This window comes from Cynoglossus semilaevis, chromosome 15, assembly GCF_000523025.1.
Source record: "Cynoglossus semilaevis isolate Cse_v1.0 chromosome 15, Cse_v1.0, whole genome shotgun sequence".
In the NCBI taxonomy this organism is placed as follows: domain Eukaryota; kingdom Metazoa; phylum Chordata; class Actinopteri; order Pleuronectiformes; family Cynoglossidae; genus Cynoglossus; species Cynoglossus semilaevis.
In genome coordinates this window covers 9,636,171-9,659,374 of record NC_024321.1, presented here as the reverse complement: position 1 = coordinate 9,659,374, position 23,204 = coordinate 9,636,171, and the positions used below count along the sequence as shown (strand labels likewise).

General features: G+C 41.1%; 1 protein-coding gene across 2 annotated transcripts in view; it reads right to left on the bottom strand.

Annotated features, from left to right (window-relative positions):
* spock1 (SPARC (osteonectin), cwcv and kazal like domains proteoglycan 1) overlaps positions 1 to 16,870 on the bottom strand; it is a 74,456-nt gene extending 57,586 nt beyond the window's left edge. Inside the window, exons 1-2 of one of the 2 annotated variants that reach the window (XM_017039584.2) lie at positions 16,673 to 16,870; positions 16,002 to 16,136 (exon numbers count right to left, since the gene is read on the bottom strand). In XM_017039584.2, coding sequence (XP_016895073.1) covers positions 16,002 to 16,136 — 135 coding nt within the window. In that variant the 5' untranslated portion in view covers positions 16,673 to 16,870. Of the gene's footprint in view, positions 1 to 16,001; positions 16,140 to 16,672 lie in introns of both variants that reach the window. The other variant, XM_008326963.3, reaches the window with a different exon arrangement.
* Between the last annotated feature and the right edge of the window lie 6,334 nt (positions 16,871 to 23,204).

Below are 23,204 nucleotides of genomic sequence, written 5' to 3'. Positions count from 1 at the left end.
ACCCCCAGAGGTGTTTTTTTAACCCTTTTGAAATTTTTTTTTTCCCCCTTTTTTTTTTTTTTTTTTTTTTTTGCACGATGCTGTCATCATATTTATAGCTCCATATTCTCTCTGCGGTTACAGATTGTGCGAGTTACGTTATACTGGAGAGACGCTGCATCCCCATAAGGATCAATAAAGTTGGATATTGTCTCTTCTCATCTTATATAGTGGCTGACATCTGCAGGAGTCGCCTGGAGCTGCCGCCCGTTTTAGTGTCATCTGTCGGCGTGCTCATCAACACGGCTGAGCGGCTCACCTGCAGGCGCACACGCACACACACACACAGGAGCCTATTGTGTCTTTGGCTGTCGGCGGAAAATCTGTTGTTGTGCTTTACAAAGATCAAAACCAGCTCATGTTACTCCTTTTCAAAGGATGACAGTCCTGTGAGGTGTGTGTAAAGAATGGATGAGCTGAAGGAAAATAAATGATATGTAATGAGATAAGGGAGATGAAGAGGCTTCGTGACAGGCAGACATGAGAGGAGGGTAATGGGGAAAAACACAAAGAGAAAAAAAAACGCTTTTTCTTCCTCACATATAATTCAGAGTAATTTCAGCGCAGTAATCAGCCCGCTGCTTATTTGCTCCCACTGATTTCCACTCTTAAAGACTCCGCTGGCTCTTTGCAGATGATGGAAATCATAAAACTGTCATCGCTCACACTCAAAGAAAGGCCTTTCACAGTAACATTTCCTTATTTCTCATTTTCCTAACTTCCATTACCCCATTTTTAATGTCTTCCTGATGCATTTCCATCCATCAAATATTTCATACCCCCTCCCTGCAGCCCACTTACAATCTCCCTTTTTCATGCTTTCCTCTTTTTCTTCACTTTAACCTCTCTGCTGTCGTTGATGCCAGGCCGTTGACACAGTTTGAGAGCAGAGATTAGAAGAGTGTTTGTTTGTCTGAGTGCTTGGATTCATTCCTCACACTAATGATGTGGCTGTTTATTAATGGATAATAGTAGCGGCAGTGCTAGCCCCCCGTCGCCTCCAATCCTTTATGTTCAAATATGCTCTTTATTTTTTCCCCCCATTATAATGAATGTGGTCACATCAATATTTCAACATCATTTCTCCACTTATGCTGGAGATGATCTTCGTTTGATCCATATCCTCGAATGAATATCGGGCATATATTTAGCTACAGAAACTGGGTTGTTTTGTTGTGTTTGATGTTCGGCGTCAAAGAAAAATTTGATTTTTTTTGTGACACTCTTTTGAAGCTGGGTGACATTAGAATAAATCAGTCGCTGGTTGGAAAAAGTACTTTTTTATTTCCTACTAATATGGTTTTGTACCTTCTTATCTTATCATTTGTATACTGTAGGTCAGGGGTCACGAAATATATTCGTCGTGGGGTCCGACATCTTTGTGGATGGAATAATATCAAAATCATTTTTGTCTAACATTATAATTTGTCACCGGTCAGCTTGGACAGTTCGACAAGCCAGATTCAGTCCGCGGGCCCCCAGTTGGTTATCAATGCTGTAGGTACTTACTAGTAAAATAACTAGGAATATTGTTTTGTTAAATACCAGCAACAACATGCTACATATGCTAACCTTAAGCCTTAGATATTTAGTAAATGTTGTGTCACTACATCTTCTCAGTTACATTCAGTTTGGTTTGTTGACTGAATCATGTTGGAGGTAAAGAACAATCCACAGAAAATGTTAAATCTTATTGCGAATCATTGTGCCTTGATTCTTGAAAGCAGTCGTTTATGCCCTTCTATAACAGCAGCATAAAAAGTAACATTTTATGCAGCAGCCTCTTCTCTCTATGGCACCTATAGCATAACAATGAGATCATATCTGTATTTGAGAGACAGACTTCTGATTCACCCTGTGATACACAGCGAAGACTGGTGTCAGTGGGACATGGTTTAGACTCTTACTGCAACAGAAATGGTAAATTGTTCCAAACTTTGATAATCTAAACCTGAGTGAATTTTATAAATGTGAGTGAGTGGCTGCTAAAGTGCATTTTGGTGTCGTTCTACAATACTTTTATAGAATAATGATATGCTTTTTTTGCGTAAATTAATAACGGACCTATCTCTCGAGAAACTGTGGTAGTTACCGTCGACTCAGCACTGCGTCTCTGTAAATATACCTGACTTGTTGGAAACGACCGTCTGTCATCACAAAGAACCGACTCGTTCGTCAGCTGCCTGTGCTGTGTCTTTGAAACAGGAAAGAAATGAAACTCCCTGGGAGTAAAAATCACACACTGTGTTTCTGGAACATGTCGTCGATCTGGAACAGCAGAGATGACAACATCACTTCTGTACGTGTTTGTTGAACAGCAGTTGAAAACTGAAACGTAAGCACATCCTCCTACATGACTTTGTGATTGTTAAAAATACATACATTTTAATGGGACGTTCCATAGATTCTAAGGTCAGTTTGTCCCAAATAAAACGGTGCTAAATTTAATAGAAGGATCCAGGTTGGTGTTTAGGGAACATCCTGATCGCCTGGTCCTTTTTTGAAGTTAAAGTGTTGTATTTATAAAGAAAAAAAAAACAAAAAACTTTTATTTACCAGCATTTACAGCACAGGAAATAACACCTGCATACTAAATCTTTGTTTAGATTATTGGACAACATATAAAAAGTATGTGTATATTTTATATGGTGCCAATATCGTCCAACGAGACTTCAACGCAAAGCCTGCTGTTTCAAACCGGACCAATATATCTGTCCATAAAGTTTTTTTATAGAGTCAGATAACAGACACAATCTCATGAATGTAAAAAAAAATAAAATAAAACTGTGGAAGGACAATTATGTCATGCGCCAAAACCTCAGTTCATTCACGGTCTCGTCAGCCTAGACATGTTTGCCCTTTGGTGATTTTCTGCCCGTTCTCCATCAAAAATAGATGCACTCTCAGTACCTGACGTCACACACTTTATTCTGACCGCACGCGTCCACTTTACACACTCTTACACAACACAATTCTCATTCACTTTGACCTTTTCTGCAAAAGTATGAAAGTGGGACAGCCATAAAAACGGAATCAGGAACATAACAGTGTGGAAATTATGAGCCTTCCCACTTCGTCACCGAGTGTCCTCGTTAAATCAGGATGAGTGAAGAAGTGTAGTACATGTCCGTATCACACACACACATTCTAATCCTCACCCTCAGTCCAATCAGACTCTAACAACAGCCTCTTATTCAGTGAGGACCTTCAAAAAAAGTTCTCACCACAAACTCAAGCAGACACTATAAACAAGGACAGTCAATCTGTTTGGAACTTTCTAGGGAACTCTGGGTTCTCACAGAAACAGTGACGATCTTCAGCTGTGGCCCCGGGGTGACCTGTTTGGAGCCAGCGTTTCAGACTAGACATTTCTTGTCACTGAGAGTTTATTTGACATGTTTTAAATCAATATCCATTTAACAGAGTTTTCTTCTGCCCTTAAACTTGGAATGTAGTGGCACATGTTCAGTGGGAACGGGTCAGCAGTTAAAGTCCAAACAGATGACAGCCTCACAAAATGAGTTTCTTAAACTCTTAAACACTCACAACCTCCCCCCCCCCCCCCCCCCCCCCCCCCCCCCCCCCCCCCCCCCCCCCCCCCCCCCCCCCCCCCCCCCCCCCCCCCCCCCCCCCCCCCCCCCCCCCCCCCCCCCCCCCCAGCAAGCACAACATGGGCTGCCACTGGACACTGAATTTTAAAACTTGATGCCCACAATATATACTGTATCTATATAAAAGATGGGTAAGAAAAAATTCCAAAACATCTACACATAAAAAATTGGCAATGATGAGAGAAAGGAAACTACTGCTAAATGTGTATGACTTTTAAAACCATGTGATGTCAAGAACTTACAACAGAGTCTGACTGTTCTCTGTGCCTAATTGGTGTGATCACTCTCACCTGGTACGCTGTGATTCCCTGCTCGTTTGTCTCACTCAGGCCACCTGCTGCTCTGTGGATCTATACCTCCCTTCCTCTCCTGTTCGTAGTAATACTCAGATGCTGTCATTTACACACACTGCTGGAAAGAGTTACGTTTCACCAAAGCCCCTTGAATATAAAATAACAACCCGATGCCTTCAAATCCTGGAATTACACCGCCTTCTGCAACTAAAGGTCAGTAGGTGAATCTATGGATGACAAGCTAACTGTTACACATTCCAAGAGCCATAGATGTGTATTTATGCATATTTAAATATATATACTTACATACTTATATATGTATATTTAGGGCCAATAAATTCACACTTTAATTTCCCGTGACGATGGATCAAAATGCAGTACGGACCATGGATATTCCGGACAAAACATCTCTTTTATCTGGAATCTTTTGATGTGAATGGTTCCTGTTTTGGAACAGATTATTTTCCCACAACCTTTGCGTCAGCTATCTCATGGATTCGTACCCACACCTTCCTGCTCATTCTGAATTCAGACGACATACAGTAAATGCTCAGCTGCAAGGCCTGGGATCCAAGGCAGCTGCACATTGACTGACAGAGCAGCAGCTCAGTGAACCTGCTCAGCTGTAAGGCCTGCCCGCCTTGTTGATATTTTCTGTGCTGCTCCAGTTGTGGCTCTCCTCCACATTTTTGTAATTATGACCGTGAGTGTGTGGACTTCATCTAGCCTTGACAGTTGGGTTATAATAGGGATCACTAGAGAAGTCCATTTGGACAAACAGCCATCAAATCAAATGCAAAATGTTTGTCTGTCTGTTAAGTTTTGAACCGAAGTTATTTCTTTTGAGCCATGTGATCATTATGTGGATGAATGTATTCCATTTTAATTTAATTCAGAAATCAGTCATGTGCTCCCTACATTCTTACAGTCTTAACCTTTTTTCATTAATAACTATGGCCCTATCCATTAGAAACCATATTAATTATCTCGTTGTTCTCTAATACATTTAATATGATTTAATATGACTGGTAACATGATGAACACAACAGAAGGAGGACTAGTCTAAAAGCTATCAGGCATGTCAAGAAAAACGAATCTATTGCTGTTTTCTAATGTGACTGTTGTATTAATCCTCTCTGTGATGCAGCGTCACTTTGTCATAAAACTGGTAACAGCATTTAATCACATCAAGTTGGTGACGCAACATTGAAGCCATATTTTCCACTGAAACCGCATGTGAGTCACTTCACCCCGAGGTGTAATGTTCGGCGGCATCTGTCGGTTCCGAATATTGGAGTCATTCTCTGGAGTCACCGGTGATCAATGTTACCAACGACCCTGGAGAAAACCGGTGCCGCCTTCAAAAGTCACTGATTCAGACCAGGGTTCCACACAGTGTCAGTGTAAACGAAGTTTTATCTGTCACTACCAGATAAAGAGAAGGTGCTTCTATTGATCAGCAACATCCCAGTTCACCTTATTATCCAGGTCCAAATCCATGAGTCGCTGGCAGCGTGCCCACAGCCGGGGCCTTTAAGGTTAGAAGTGTACAGTACACACACACACACACACACACACGCACACAGACATTCACATAGAACAGAGATAACAAGAACACATATGCCAACATACAGAAAACCAGACTGGACGGAGGGACAGGGAGTGTGTGGCCTCATTAAAATGTGATTGACGCTGCAGCTCAGAGGTTGACTCAGCGCTGTTTAATTAAAGCTGCCAAACAATTCTCGTGTCCTTCTCCGCCATGCATATTCATTCATGCATTTCTCCCACACACAAACGCCCATCTCACTCTGCTCTCATCCATCAACTAGAACTTGGGCTTGCACATTTCCAATCCCTCTTAGTCCCTCCCAGAGAGTCAGGACTTGTCACTTGGCCTCATTATTCATGACTGGTCTCCCCCTCCCCACTGCAGGATCGCTGGATCTGCCCTTGCAGCAGCTGTACCAAAGTTGGACAAATGATGGAGGTGAGTTCAATCAGTCTGGGTGTTAGTAAAAAACATACTGTGAAGGCGAGGAACTAGAACATGGTCACAATTTCTATAATCGAGAAATAGATATTAGAGATGAGTCATGACTAACACATCAAAGACACTGTCTGCTGTCTGCTGTCTGTTGTGAACTGTATTTTTCTAAATGCAGGTAAAAGTAAAGTCAAAAAGGTTTTAGAAGTAAATTCTATCAGTGTGGCTCATTTCAAACACCTTTTGAGCTCACTAAATACCAGGATATATGCAGGGTGAAAAAAGACCATCTGGTTGGAATTTCACGTCTCTCTGTATTTGAAAGTCAGCCTGAATCAGGACGTTCAGCCAGCTGTTCCCGTGACAACACTGTGCCAGTATTTCAGTGCCAAAAAGGAGTTGGCATAAAGTTGGCAGCGACGGGCTTCACCTAAGTTTGAGATGACTAAGACCGCAAACCCGCTAAACAAAAACAAACCCAAAGTTAAAGTTTTCTGAAACTGAACACTTACATAAGGGGAGAAATTATAACTCGTCAACAAGTTTAACACAATCCCTAACTTTAACTGCTTTTCCACAACTTTTAACTACTTCAAGGCTATTCCTATTTCTGCTTTGTGTCTGTAGCACATTTAATATTATCCGACTGTCTCATATTAACAATACAACATTTGTCTTCTTCATTTTCAGCTTGTCTCTAGAATCCATGGTCACCACAGCCGTGGTCAGCAGAGTGATTTGGCACAGTGTCTACGATGGACGATCTTCCTGATAAAAACACCTGCGTCCTAATCAAAGAAACGTGAAAGGTAATAAAATAAATGTTATGTTAATGTTAAAATGTAGTTGGGCACTAGCCTTGGTGCTGAAATCTGTTTATCCAATAAAGAAACCGATTCAGACAATTATTAAATATTGTTTGAAATATGATATTAAAAAAATCATCAAAGTAGCAGTTAACAGGTGAATATAAACATATAAATACACACTGCCATAGTCTGATTACATTTTCAGTCCTGATGGACCAATAAAATCGCTCATATTTTGCTCAGAATTCGTTGTGCACAAATGCGTTTCTTCATGTCTGTACTTGTCATCTGCCCTCATCTGTTGCCACGATCTACAATTCCCAGTTGTTTGACAGTTGTAAACAAGTGTGCAGAAGGGAATTTCTGAGCGGCAGAGAATGACAACAGTAATGGAGCGGGGCATATGGAGGCACACTCACAGCTTCTGTACATGCGACAGATCTGACACGGGTTCGTACGTCAGTCTTTTTCCCGCGGCTTTTCCGTGCGCTCTCATCGCCCCTGTCTCCCAGGAGTGGCCACATGTGGTGCACCAGCAAAAGCCTCCTGAATTATTGAAGAGGACAAGACATCTCTCAAACCGACATGCCCCCTTACACACAAACAGTAACTGTATATCTGCCCTCAGGGGGAAAATGAGATAATGATGAATTCAATCTAACATGGTTTTAGAGACCATAAACATCACAGGGGGAGGGGGTGGGGGAGGGGGTGCTGACACTGATGAAGAGGGGAGGCTGGGAGGAAAAAAGAAAACAGGATGCCCATTATTTATTTCAGATGAAGACACTGTGGGCTGTATGGGCTGGTTTCACATGTAACCCAAATGTGATGGGCTGCTGGGGAATCAAACCCACAACGTGACGTAACCCATTCTCCCGCAGCCAAAACACAGCACCTACGCCAAGCCATTTATTACACCGAACAAGGTATAATTTGAATGCAGCTCTTATGATAATCTGCATCGATGATCCCCATGAGCAAGGCAGCGGCCTTGTCCATCATCCCAATAACAAGTGCTGTGATTACGGGGAACAAGCAGAAGCCGGCCCATACAATCCATCAAGGCACAAAGCTGCTTTATAAATCAAAAGATGCAACTTCATTACACCGTGTTAAAAATAGGAAAGTGCTGCTGCAGAGTGGAGCGGCGTCACGTTAGAAGACACGAAAGGGAAATGAATGACTGTTATGGCTGAGCTGAACAGACAGCTCTAATTAATACCTGATTATAGCTGATGTCCACATTAATATAGATGAATCCTCACCCGACGCCCGTGTGTGTTGCGTTGGTGTCTGAGTTAAACAAAATCAGTAACTGGATCCAGACTTAGACCTTGATCACAGGTGAAATACTGAACCGGTCAACCTGGCACTGACTCAGACATATTGGCAACTCTTTGATGGTTTCATACGCAGTAAAGGGCAGCAGGTCAGATTTAAACTCAACCTGAAGACTTTTGGTCGAGAGTATGTCTTCTAGATTAGAACAAGAACATTTGACTGTTGATTTTTTTTTCTTTTACTTTTTAAAGTACCATGCATGTGTTATCATCTTTACGCAGGTCCTTCATTTACATATCTTGTGTGTATTTATTGTATTGAGTCCATTGAGCTTTCACGACCACTGCTGTTTCACTATCAACTCAAATCCTTAGACAAAAGCAGACAATCCAACAGCGTTACTTCAAACGCATCAACAGCTTAGCAGGAGAGCTTTGTATGAACACCAGCGAGGAATGAGGAAAAACTCCCTACAGGGCTGAGACGGGACTGGTTCTGACAAAGTTGTCTTAAACACACATGCACACGCACACACTCTCGGGAATAATACATTCAAAATGTTCTTCATCTGCCTAGCTCTCATGTCCATAGAGATGACGGTTTACATATTAAAGGTGATTCTCTTCCTCTTTTTTGCTCTGTACACATTTGGCCTGGATTAAAAGACGAGTCCAAACTTCTTTTTTTAATCAGGGTCAGACACCACACATGTTTATCCTTACAGGGCTGTGACCTTTGTCTAACCTGTAACCTCATTGTCCTCTGAACATGTGTGCTGCCATGAGCCGCCCTGTCATTCACTGCATTTATATCTGGGCTTCAATCAGGGCGACCAGATCCTGCAAAATGACTGATCGATCGTCAAAGGTGACCTCGGGGTGAATGAGAAGCGAATTGCGAGTGTGTGTGTGTGTTCGTCTGGGTGTTTGTCCCCAGTTGAACACATACAGAGAGAGAGAGAGAGAGAGCGAGAGAGGCACAATACCTGCCATAAAAATACATGTCCACTTATACACAATCCAGGTTCAAACTACAGATTGGTATCAGCATTTCTTTTCCTCTTTCTTAATCAATAGACAGTAAGATACACGTAGAGAAAGGACATAAGAGCAGCGGAGTCATGAGGAGATAAGAGACTGTGATGGAGGAGGTTTATTATGAAGTTCATCAGATATCAGTGAAGTGATGGAGGAAACAGAGAAGGTGGTTAGAATAATAAAAAAAAATCTGGAGAAAAAGACCAATGATGTGAAACAAAGCAGCAGATTAACCTTAACTACCTAAACACACCTATTCTTAGTCCTTACACCTTCACTCCCTACAGTAACTCTAGTCTGAACCCATTTCTAATGCAAAAATCAAACTGAATCATGGTTCTAAAAATACCCCCTCACTCAGTGGGGACTGGCGAAACTTTACCACAAGGACAAAGTGTCCCTGAACAAATCGTAATTTTTCATACAGCTATGCACACACTTACACACACACACACACACACAAATGAGAATAGATGTACCAGAAGACGACCATAGAATTTGACTGGCTCCCAGGTGTGACTGCGTTCACTGACAGGTGAAGTGAGGCTCAGAACAAGCAGAGTCAGCAAAACACTTCTTTTGCAAAGAGAGGAAAAAAAAACATGTCACACATTCTACAAACCAACTGGCTTTAGTTTGAAAAGAACTTTGAGATGGAAAAATTGTTCCAGAAGACACTTTGGTAAAAAGTTTTTTTGTTTTGTGTTTTCGGTCTTCTCGCGCTGTTTGAACGTTTGTAACTCGAACTGAAGCCGTTAAATATTTTTGGTTTGTTTATCGTTCTTGTCTTAGAACAGGAATAACTACAGTTCCAGTCCCAGCTTTAACGGATGGTCTTTGTCTATGGCTGAGACATGTTTCTGTGTGCACGCTTTGTTTAAAGGTGGATTTAAATATGGATTTAAAATCCACACAGACCATCAATCACTACAGGGCATCGAACCGGTGATCTTCTCGCTGCCTTCTTCCTTGCCCTCACATTAAATATGAATGAGTTTATTGAATGGCATTCACTGGATTCGTCAGGCGCAGCACATTCGCCTCCTTGTTTTGATTAAAAATACACCGGAGGTCTGAGACAAAATTTAATTCACACCATGAGACACAGCAGAGACGGGCTGCGAAGTTTCAGCTTTCTACTAGGTCCACGAGATAATAAATTAGCATCCTGGAGGCTGTACTTGTTTCTACAAAAAAATACCTGTGAACATACGTAGAAAACATCAGAAGTCCCCTCAGGAAATTTACATTTCATGGCATAATGAAAGGGAAGATGTAAGAAAAGGCGAAGGAAGAAGAAGACAAAGAAAATCCTCCTTGAGGAGAAACAAACCGGCAGAAAAGACAGATTGTGTAAAAATAATGATACACACAATTGTCCAATAGTTATTTAAATCGCAAACGTTGTTTGCGCTTTCGCGCTCTTACTCTACTTAAAATAGACATGCAGAAAAATAGTCATACAGCAAGTTATCTTTGCTGAATCCAGAGGTCAAAAGGTTAGCAGCTTGAACACTTGGGGGTGGTAAAAAAAAAAAAAAAGTTTTTTGTTTGTGTTTCAGGTTCATGAACAAAACAGTTTCTCGAAGGGATTTCAGGGATTTCGACATTTTTAGGCTAAAGGTCACGGCAAAAGTATGGCGTTCGGGTTTTGGGAGTAACTGTTATTACAATGACTTCCTGTAGGTTACTCTTATTCACATATATATATATATTTCCAGTTCTATCTCTGCTCTAGGTGAATTTCCTTTCTATAAAGACTAGAATATTTCCACCTGAGCACAGTGTGTGTGTCTGCAGACTCACAGTGGCGTTGACCCTGCTGCTGAAAAACAACAATAACCCACAAACAACACAGTTGTTCCAGTTACTGCATACAAATTTGTATTCATGCCTCTTTTATTTTTTTATTAAAGTCGAAGCTCATGAAACTTTAAGTGGTGATTATAACCCGCCTTGAAAAAGTGAAGCACTTATTGGCATAAATAACAACAGGTCATTTAGCAAACGAGCAGCACATGCGGATTAGCAAATTCACGGATTAGGAAAGGAAGAAACTTTAATTGGCCATAAACATTCGCTCTAACGAGCAGAGCGAGCTCTCAGCCATTTACATGGTAAAATCAACAATTAACAACAAACAGCGCACTGCAAACCCAGGATCAAACTCTTCATTGGAGCTAATTATACGTCGCTGTTAACAGGTGTCTGAAGACCTGTCGTCGGAATTCGACTAACATCCTGCTTTGACTGTTGTATGATATGGCTGTCTAATGATTAAATATTTAATTGTGAATAATTGTGCTCAGAATTTAAGAATTGTAACTCTTTACATATTTTTTATCACAATTTTTGAAACAACATCTATGAAAATATGTATCCATTCTAGCACACTTCATTCCTTTATGTTAAAATACTTCAAAAAACTGTTATCTTAATTCATATATTATACAAAAAAACCATGGTCAGCAGAAGCCATTTTCACAGGAACTCCATGTTTTTATCCGACAGATGTTCCTGTGATTAAAAAGAAAAAAAAATATTACGCACAGTTTCTACATAATTCAGCAGCGTAACTCTTAAGATATTTAAACGGAGGAACCTGAGGAGTACCTCAGGGCTTGGCTGGAGGCTGGAGATGGAGGAGAAACAGTTTCATTCCCCAGATACACAGAGACCGAAATGGGAAAAGATCGATAGAACTCACTTCTGGGCGGTTTAACTGAGAACTTGGACCATGACTGTAGAAGGTTCTGTAGAAAAGAATGTATTCGTCGGTCCAACTGTACTAAAACCGTATTTTCTCCCATTAACGTTGAGCACTAAAAATGTTCTTCTATAAATGAGTTTCCATTTTCCCTATAGTACCTGAGACCATCTGAACTCTACCAGTTAAACTATTGCACTAGTTCTGCTGCCAACATACAGCCACTCATACATTATGCAAGAGGGAGCAAGTGGCTCATCAGCAAGGATGCAAAGTGAAACATGGCAGGCAGAGGGGAACCGGGGAGAAGAGGAGGAGTCATGGGTGAGGGCAGCGGGTGCAGGAGGATGAGAGAGAGGGGCCATGGATGAGGAAGCACAGGGTCGTTCTCCGCTCCAGAGAGAGGGGGAGAAAATAAAGGCAAAAAAAAAAAAAAAAACAAGCAGCATGGTAGAAAACATTGAGTTCATGACCCAGGCTGTGGAGAGAAGGAGGAGGAGGAGGAGGAGGTGATCAAGTGGAAGAATAGGAGCATTGTTCTACAAAAATACTGTGGTTTACACAGTCCAGATGTACAGAGATAGACTTTAAAAACAATAGGATTTTTATGTTTTCAGATTTTATGTTGTCATTCACCATCGTGTGTCACTGATTTGTCAACATTGTGAGCAGAGATGTAACTGGAATATTATCATCTACCAAAACACACCTATTCCCTGTGTTCATCCATCAGTGAATCACAGATATTGATTAAAAATGGCTGAAATCTTTGATAAAATAAAAAATAAAAATATCCTTGAATATTTGTTTTGTTTGATAAATGTTCTGCAATTGTTAAAATCCCTGATGAAAACCATGGAAGAAATTCAATTTGTGTAGTAAAGGTCCACAGTCTTCTGATTTTAATGTTAAAAAAAAAACACTTTATTTTCTATTTTTCTTTATTTATTATTATGGCTGAGAATCAATTAACTAAACCATAATAACGTACCACAACATATGTTATAATAATAATAATAATAATAATAATAATAATAATAAGGGCAAAAAATAAAAAACATCTAAAAGGCATTTCTCTTATATAAAAAGATTTACATTTGAGTGTACAGGTAAAGAAATTGCAGCATTGACTGTGTGTCCACATGTCAAACATGAGGAGCCAATGTGTTTGAGCAGACAATTTACAACTGGCAGGATTTTTCATCTGTGACCGAGGAGACACAACAGCACCTCCTGCATTTGGTGGTGATTGTGGCTTTAAATATTCAACATAAATGTCAGCACCTTCCTCTCCATCCATCCCTCCCCCTCTCCCCCGCCTGTGACTCTCCACGTTCTATCTCCGTCCTCCGTCCTCCCCCGACACTTTCACGTTAATGAGTTTCGTTTTCACAGGAGACAACGGAGGAGAATCAAGGGTGGTCAGCACACGTACGCACACATAGACACACATAATTGCATGCACATGCTGCAGGTCGAGACCTGGCTGAGTAGCTCGCTCGCCTATCGTCGTGGTTGTGTTGTTTTGGACTGAACGAGTCCAATTAGGCTAAGGTTAAACAAAGTCAATCTTAAGCTTTTTTTCATATGATTAAAGTTAACAATACACTGTAATTTGGTAAAAATTCCTCCAAGGGAAACACTGGATTGTACAGAATCGAATAAAAGAGAGTTGAACTTAGGCCCGTTCAGATTTCCTTCAATCGAATGTATATACAAAATAAAGAAAAACAAAAAACAAAATCGTTATCCTCATAGCTAGTAATTTTTGTTCTACGTAACATTTCCCCACAACCTGCACTCACTCACAGGTTCTCTCATCAGTTCAACAACCTTCAAGAAAGTGCTTGGTAATGTGGAACTTAATGAGGTACTAAAAGAAAATGGGTTCCTGTGCACCCAACTTTCTAACAAATAAAACCCTTTGCAGTAGTTCTGCATAATCTGTGTCTGTCCACTGAGCTGTTAAACTCAGCACAGACATTAGAGTACCATCACTGGAGTTAGCCTACAGCTAACCTGGCACGACAAGACTGTTGTCTATAAAAGTAAACAATAGTTTACTATACAGTTATATACAATACATGTCGTAAAAATTTGAAGCTGTCTTGGCTGGACTTCCAAGCTGACACCATGTGGGCTTACGACTGTGAGCTGCCTCGTTTGTTCTCCACCATCCAATCACGGGTCAGTAACGATGGCCAGTCAGTCGGTGTATCTCCAGGGAAAAATCCCAAAGTTGTCACATATATTTGTTTCACTCATATGTGAAGATACGGAAATAAACCCAGATCCGAATGAAATGCTAAAACCAAAGCCAGCACCATGTGCTTTTCGTGATTGCATGAGTCTTGAAATACTTGTGATGTTCACCTTTCCCGAAATGTCACCCTGATAAATGGAAAACCTGGCAATCACTGCTGAGAGCAACCCCCGGTTGTGGGGGTGTGAAGATTGATGCCGCTCGGCACCTGGATGATTCCCCTGCCTCCATTTATGGTGATCTTTAAATGAAGCCACTAATTTATACAATGATTCAATTTGTCATCGTTTAAAGTGGTATCTCAGAGCCTCGCCACTGTTTACCCATTAGCATAAATCTGCACTGACTCGACACCTTGGCCTGCAGTGAACTAAAGCTAAAGTGCTCTAACTTATGCCTGTTATCCCTGAAGATATAGGCTCGGTATTTCAACATAATGGATTCGCACAAGGTTTACTGTCCAGTATTTCAATAAAAAGTTTTTTTTTTAAGAACGTCATTTAAGAAAATGGCTCAGCCACTGACCTAAAAAAACACCGTCAACAACCTACCATATATTTGACTGAGCTAAGTATAATTGTTTTCCAAAACATGTAGCAATATCCACATACTTCATTTAAGAAACTAAAGCAATCTGCATGAAAAAAGTATCCAGAAGAAAACACAAATGCTTTGTTGAAGGTTGGGTGCACATCCAGAAAACGCCAGTTGTTGTTGTAACCTCCTATTGGATGTTATTAGCCATCAATCACAGTCACCTCATTCACTGCTGCTAACAAAAATGAACAATCCTAACATTATGTTTCTTTACGAATCACCACAAATTGGTGACTGAGATCCAAACTGTCCAGCAGATTGATGTTGGATTAGAAGTAAAAGAAGTGCAGCAGATTGATGTTGGATTAGAAGTAAGAATCCCAGGTTGTCTATAGTATAAAAGCATGGTGAACGCTTGCAGTACCACTGAAGGCCAGTAGGGGCTGGTACATAATAAACATCCTTCAGATTCATTCAAAAGTCATATTAAAATTGACATTTTTCTTAAAATGATTTTGTCATCACTACCTTTGTTCAGTCCTATTGTCACTCTGACTGAAACAAACTCTGAAATAAATCGATTTTATATAAAGACATTAGAGCTCAGAGAAGCAACGTGAGGCAATGAGTGTGATTTTTCATTGACTTGCAAATACTGACATGTGAATCTAGTAAAGAAAACTTTCTCTGGAGACCCGCACTTCGGGAACCAAAGTGCAGGGCGGGTCCCCTTTAGGGTCATAGAGTTGCTGCACAGGGACCAAAGCGAGGCAAATAAACTTCAATATGAGTAAATTCCTAAATTTGCCAAAGTGGGAAAATTGCATCTATTGGTGGTTTTATTTCTTTTGTACAAGTAAAAAAAGCAGTTAGGTGTTAGTTGAATTTTAATGGAGATTTTCTTTAAATGTGTTGACGTGCAGGGGGTTGAGGGTATTTAAATGTGTTGACGTGCAGGGGGTTGTCTACAAAGTACAGGCCTGTCTACAAAAGGTGGGGAAGCAGTCTGCTCTAGAGGTTCAGTCCTGGTTTTCTACCATCAGAACAGAGTGACTACAGGTTCAGATCTGAAGCATACATTTTCTGCTTGTGTTCAGTTTTTTTTTTAACAAGCTGATAAATAAATCACATGGAGAAATAAACAGTGAGCTCATTAAAGAGGATTTCCAGCAGATCCATGAGCCCAGGACTGTGGCTGTCTTTCATCCCTGTGTTTAAACCTGCTGAGTTTCTACAAGGTGGATTATGCCTGCTGGCAAGTCTCAAGCTTTCACAGGGTGTAGCAAGGGCGTAGTGAGCTCCCTCCCTAGATCCCTTCCCCCTCCTCTTCGTCCTCCTCCTCCTCCTCCTCCTCACAACACACGCTCACACCCAAACGCGCAGAATGAAGCTAATCACAGTGGCTCTTGTGGAAAATGTTTTAGTGCTACTCACATCTCTGAATCTGTTCCAGGATCTGTCCTTGTTGAACTGAGCCACGGTGCTCAGCCATTTGTCGTTGCTGTTACCGGAGACCGTCGTTTCTCCGCTCAGCAAGAGAGCCACGACAGGTAACAGGAGAAAGCGCATCTTCTGGAAGCCAGAGGCAGAGGCAGGGGGAGAGAGAAGAGTGAGGGAAGGAGGCAGTCAGTGGTGAACATGGATATTGCTGCTGCTGCTGCTGCTGTTGCTGCTGGTGCAAAGTGCACGAGAGGCAGAATAAAGTGAGGTCGAGGACTTAAACAGCCGCACAACTCTCAGACTGTGAGTGTCAGGATGTAAACAAACACTGAAAAAAAGAAGGAATCAATTTTTATGTCCTCCCATTCAATCCAAAGGATTTTTTTTTCTAATCCGATTATAAACATTGGAGAGTTGTGGCAGATGCGGAGCAACCACAAACCGACCTGCCTCAGTTGCTTCACAGTCGGCCAATTTAAGGAGCAATTAACAGCGTCAGCACGATTTCCATTCTTTCTGATCTTCGTCTTTTCAGTCAGTCACTCCATCTCCAACACCAGCAGCAGCAGCAGCAAAGTGGAGGAATGGACTTTATTTTTGTTTATATGTTAAAAAAAAAGAAGAAGAAAGAAATGGACAGCGTCCGAAACAGTGTCCATCCTTACCTGCTTAGTAGAGTCCTCGTTGACCAAAAGAGAATCCGGGGGGAAATAAACCCACGGCCCCGGGCACTGTGGTTGCACCCGACTGCTTACAAGAACTGACGATGAAACAGAGCAGTGAGGACGAACGGACCAGGAGCTTTCTCCTCCCCCACCTCCTCCTTCTCCTCTCTCACCAGACACATGTTTCCTCTCTCTCTCTCTCTCTCTCCCTCTCTTCCTCTCTCTTCCTCCCTCGCTCTCTCTGGAAACCCACAAACCGTGTCATTGATTTTCAGCAGGGGGATTTTATTTTGCATGTTCGCACCAATGCGCAGACAGGATTTGGATTGGAAAGCTGTGTCAAAAAAAGGAGTCTGTTCAGGATGTACGACACAGATTTTATTTGAGTCATGGCACCTCTGAGGTGCAACTCAAACTTGTGTGTTGCTGACTATCTTACTTGCACACAGCAGTGATTTAAAAAAAAAAAAACAACCGCTGCTCTAATGTCTGTGGTATGCAGCGTGTTTTCAGCACCACGGACAGAGACACAAAACTAACCGCTTTTTAACACTATTTTAAATGGGCCACATAACTAGGACGCATGTTTTGAGGGGCCGGGGCGTGTGGATGAATATTTAATCTGTGGCTTTCCTAGCTGTTGTTGTCTTTGGTCTTTGAGTGATGCCCGCCTGAATGAGGCCTCGGTTCTAGCCTGGAACAAGAACAACAGGGACTGTGTGATGCAGCTTCTTAATAACCACACTCTGTCATAACAGGCGTTTCTGTTCAAATATTCAGCTTTTTTTTCTTTTACTTTACTGCTTACTGTGTGAAAAGAGTTTGAACAGGTTTAAAGAGATTCAGCGCAGCTTCTCTGGTGTTTGCACTCTGCAGCACATTTAAGCAGTGTTTGCTGCTGTTGTGCCACTTTTTAAAGCCCACTTTCAGAAATGTAGATTAAATGGGTAATTTAGTAATGCAGCTTTCCCCCTCTGCAGAGATGTGAAAAGACCAGGACCAAGAAAAGATTGTATGTTTTTTTTTTCTTTGAACATAAGTTCATTTTTCTTTTGCATTTTCAGAACATTTTTGAAGTGTCATGTTCACATCCTTTGTTGTTCCATTCTTTGTGTCTTTCATGGGTGTCTTTCTTCAATTCCTGTGAGTACATCAACATGGTGTTTACCATTTAACAGTTACTCAATTGAAAAATTGAAACAAGATCATTGTGTTTCTTCACATTTACCTTTTGACTTTGTATGCTAGTGCCTTGTGGGATTCTTTATTTAAAACATGTGCCTTAAAAAAACCCATGTCAATAAACTGTGCATGCTTTTCATGTGCCGCAGCTTCAGGCACTTGTTAGACAATCTGCTCTCTCTGTTATATGTTGTTATAATTAGCAGTCAGTCCTCACCCTCTGTCAGCTCCTCCATTCACACTTTTATAGAAACAGACCCAGATCCAAGGACATTGCTGGAAAACGCATGTTCTTTGTTTTTACTGTATCTGTTCTTGTACAGATAACTTAACTACTGAAGAGTAATATGAAGTTTAAATAAATGGAGCAGGTGGCACCAAATGTATATGTAATGTGGCTTAATGAACCCAAATTGTTTCTGGTTTCTGAATGAAGAGTCAGCGTCCAGTTTCTGTTTTCCTGAATTGTGGCTCTGCAAAGTGCTGACATAAACACAGCGCCATGGTCAAGACCAAAGAGATAAATACTCACTCTACCCATCCAGAGCTCATTGACAAAATCAGAGTCTTAGCTCAAGAAGACAAAGTACACTGTAGGTCCTGATTTTCTGCAGCGTCAGTCACTGAATAACGCCGTAGATAAACACCAAATTCACACAAAAAACAAAAACAAAAAACAAACAAACATATGATAATGGTGACTAACCCCATAATTCAAGTGTGAAGAAAAATAATTTATTTTAGAACCAGTCAATGTGAAGAAAAATGCTGACTCCAGGACATTAACAAACAGACACACAAGAACTAGACATTTTATTAAGTTGCAAATGTCTGGTTTCTCTTTCTCATAATGGATGTACAAGTCACCTGGAATTTGACCCTTAGTAAAATGAACAATGCCTTTAAAAATGTCTAGTGACGGGGTTTGATTCCAGACTTGGTAGATTATATACCACCAATAAATTGATAGAAAAAAAAAAGTGTCCTTCACAGAGATATACATTCTTTATCAGACGTTAGTTGAACTTGTTTTTTTTTTACTTTTTAATTTACGCACAGCTAAAACCTATTTTTCTCGCCACTATTGTCCCATTACAGCATCAGTATGACAGCTAAACACTCCGTTACTCTGTGAGTTCAAGGGGTCCAACTCCGTCCCACTCCTCTCGGTTCTGCTCCTGATTTACTTGCCCTCCTCCTCTCTGTCTTCATATCCCAGCAGCTGCCAGGAAGGCTCTGCAAGATGAAGGATAACAGCATCTGCTGGGGTGCTAATGCTGAACAGTGGAAAGAAAAACATATGAACAAAGCAAAGGCCAGCAGTGTCTCAGCAGTAAATTTATATTCAAGCACCACCACTCCAAACCCTCTCCCCCAACACCCTCATTCTGAATTTGGAAGTAGTAAAAGGAGAGAAAGAGAAGAATGGGATTCAAGAATGAAGAAAAATGAAAGTTACGTGTGTAAATTTACTGGAGGACGCTGAGAAGCTGAGGACAAAGGAGAAAAAAGATTTGAAGTGAGCAGCGTGTAATGGATTGTTGTATCTTAAACTAAACTCCAGCCAAACAATTTCACTTCCACTTGAGTGGCTCTCTCACGCTTTCTGGTTTTTCTGAGAGCAGATCACTGGGAATTCACACAAATATCCACATGGTGCTAAATGTTGGGAAATAAATCATTTCTATCACAACAACAACTTGCTTTTCTGAGTGTTCTTGGGGGCATTAGTTAATCCAGTCAAACATCTGAGGCTCCACACAGGACGGAAATAGAACAGTACCAGAGCATGAAACCCAGCAGCAAATGGGATGAAGTTTAAAAACATCTCCGAGTCCTGACAGATGGTTCCATACGTAAATCAGTTTATCATCGAGTTAAGACGTGGCAGATAAACACAGGCGAGCAGAATGTTCTGTAATTTGGAAGTTTGAAGTGAACAGTTGTATTCTCCTATAGCAGCCCGCTGTTAAAGGAGCAACAAGAAGAAGAAAATGACTGCAATGCAGCAAAGACTAGACTTTGGCCAGTATTCATATGTTAAAGTACTGGAGGTCCTGGGGTTTGATGTTCTTGATTTATGGAGTTTTGCGGTTACATTGCCATTTCCCATGAATTTAATAAGCAAGTCTTGATAGATCATTCCGATGTATGGTTTCAAAATGACAACAGGAACTAGTTAGGGAGCGTAGCGGGGGGAGGGGGGGGGGTTGCGGTGTCACGGTGAAGACGGCTTTGCTTTCAAATTCATCACTTTTACCCCAAACATTGGTTTGTGCATCATTCCAATGTTTATTTTGTGGGGTTTTATTAGGAACTGCCTCCCAGGTGTAAGTCGGGCTTTTCCGTCCTGTAATTACACCAAAACCTTATCCACTCCATAAGTGTTTTGTGGAATAACTTCTGCCAAGCAGTTGCTAATGTTGGAAGGTGGTGTTCTCTTTAATCAGCTCCTTTAAACTGTCTGAAGCACAGGTGGATAAGAGGGATGGAAAAGAACAGTGGTGGAACACACGCTTGGCTCCAACAGCTTTCCAGGTTGATAAGGTGTGGGGTCTTCTCTACCAACAGTGACAAGGAGGAAGTGGTGTAAATGACCACAGTGGTGGGCCCACAGCTGCCTCAGAGTGGGAGGAAACAGATTACCCTTATCAAGGGTTTCCTCGGAGTAAAGTCACAGCCGTGAAAGCTAATTACACTCTGGATCTGCTGTGGATATCCACCATAAAACCCACTGATCCTTTACATTTCATTTCCCCCGAACCTTTATTCTTCCCAAATAATACGTGTGTACAAATTAATTTTTTGCTGAAATGGTTTGTGTTTAATCATATTATCTGTTTGGAGTGATCGTGAGTAGAAAATGTGTTTCTTTTCAAGACCTCGACAGGCAGTTATTATGGATTTAGTCATTGTGCTGCCCATAAAAACTAAAGAAAGATGATGATTGGAGGAAGTTTCCCTCGGTGTGACATGTCCACTTATTACCTCTGCACAGTGTTGGCTCATTACGATCAATAAATGTTTGAAAACTGCTCTCCGATCTGCTTTTGAACAGTCCCGTGTTTGTGGACACTGTGAGGTGACGTCCCTCGGCAACCTCGGTCTGGGAATCAGCCCCGAACAAACGAGTTGTTCCTGATAATGATAGCAGATGACGAGGTTGGACTGCCCATTAAAAAGACTATTGTTCTCTGTCCTTCAATCAATCTCCCTCTGCTGTACGTTGCCTTGGTTTTAGTTCAGGCAGTTCAAAATAATCACAGTCGACCACTGTCAGTCTCAGAGTGGGAATCTTGACATGTCTGATCAAAAATGTATTAACGTTTCACAAGGAGACATTTAACATTCATCTGGCAGCTTCCTGAGGTTCAAGTGCAGCCTCACACACATCCATCACTTTGAGCAGACAAGTGAAATAACAGAAAAGAACTGGCACATGTATCCGCAAAACTATACATCAGAAATAATTGGCTCGTGCTGGCAACATTTGTCAGCATGTAGTTGCTCAGTCCCGCTGACGTGCTGTGGAAGTTTGTCTCCGTACGACTTTGGTGACTGTTTATGTTTAGAAAAGTTAAGGAGTTTTGATTTATTACAGGACGTCACAGGCGGCATGGAATGCTTTGTTTACTTCACCGCCCGTCTGGAGTTCAGTCTCGTAGACAGTTTTGGTAAATGAGTGTGTGGTTTAGGTTTTATACTAGACATTTTACTATTTCAATGACCTTCAAACGTGGGAATAATGAAATTACCATAATATTAGAAAGTACAGCTGTGACTTCTAGGTTCATTTTACAAACTGTGTGCTCCAAATATAAAATCATATCTATTATCTTCAAACCAAGATCCAGCCATATGTTTCCTAATAAAGGAATAAATATTACTACATCACTGTGTCAGCATAACACGTTTTTTTTGTTTGATTTTGGTTATTATGGTATTCCATTTTAGCTCTATAGCTCCGTCTTTGACAGTATTTCCCATCTTTTTTGCTGCTGTTGTGTTCATGAATCCCCCTCTCTCTCCCTCTCTCTCCCCCTCCATCCCCCTATAGCCATAACTCGCTGTTCTTCTCCCCTTTTTGACTCTTCTTAAATCCTACTGCCTTGTATTTCAACTGCTTCCACATAACTCGCTGCATCCTTTGCATCATGGCCCAGGACGAGTCTCAAAGCATCCCTCTCTCTCCCCCTCTCTCTCTGTCTCTCTCTCTCTCTGTGTGTGTGTGTGTGTGTCTCACTCACTTTTTCTCTCTGTTTGAACCCAATTGTTTTGGACAGATACAACTTAGGTGTTCGTACCTGAGGTCGTTTTGTTGGGCAATGATTCAGAAACCTACATCCACGCACTAAAATGCACAAGGATAGAAGGATGGATAAACCAGAATGAGAGAGTGAAAGAGAGAGAGAGAGAGACACACACAGAAACTGTCCATTTCGGACCTCAGTAGTGGCTGGGAGGTTTGTTCAATATGTTACGAATACAATTTTTTTTTTAATTTATGAAAGTCTTTGGTGAAGTACTGGAAGCACCACTACAGTGAGGCTGGCCAGGTCTGGGTAAAAACAAACACTGTGGAGTCATGATTAAAAGTGTTTACTCAGACTCCATCGATAAACTGCATGCCAGCTGTTCAGGACAAATGTGCCATTTAAAGCTTAAAAAAAAAAGAATGTTTAACAAACACTGCCTCTTACAACATATTTTTGGTAGAAAATCAATCACAGTCTTTAAGTTTCTGTGTAAAGGCAGACTAATGTCAAAGTCACTGATGGGAAGTCAGCCTTTTCATACAGATGTGGTTCGGCTGTTACAGCACCAAGGACAGCGCACAGTCTGTTTGACAAGTGTATGAAAATCCAACTACCCTCGCTCTGCCCTTCAGGCTCGCATTCTGAAAGCAGCAAAACTGACTGACTAAACACTGGGCTGGTCTTTACTTTTACCCCGACGGTCAGAGGTAGTTGATCACATCTACTGCCACTCTCTATTGCTTTACTTACTTTATACTCATTTTCATCTGTTTTGACCAGATCTAACAACAAAACAGATGTTTCTCTCCAAGGTGCTGATTGTTTTCCCTCCTCTGTGTAGAAATAACTCTATATATTCACCCAAGAACACACCTCTGTGTGTGTGAAATCTAATCCACACTTACTGTTACACCAGTATCTGTCTGTGAAGATGCCTCACACTTCAGAAAAAGAGGAATAGAATCACCCGAAGAGAAAAGTAAACATGGAAAAAAAAAAAAAAAAAGCGGTATGGAAAAAATGTGAGAAAACAAATATTGCAGGCAGGAATGACCAGAAAAACCGAACTGTCAATATAAATGTGATGTTTGAAG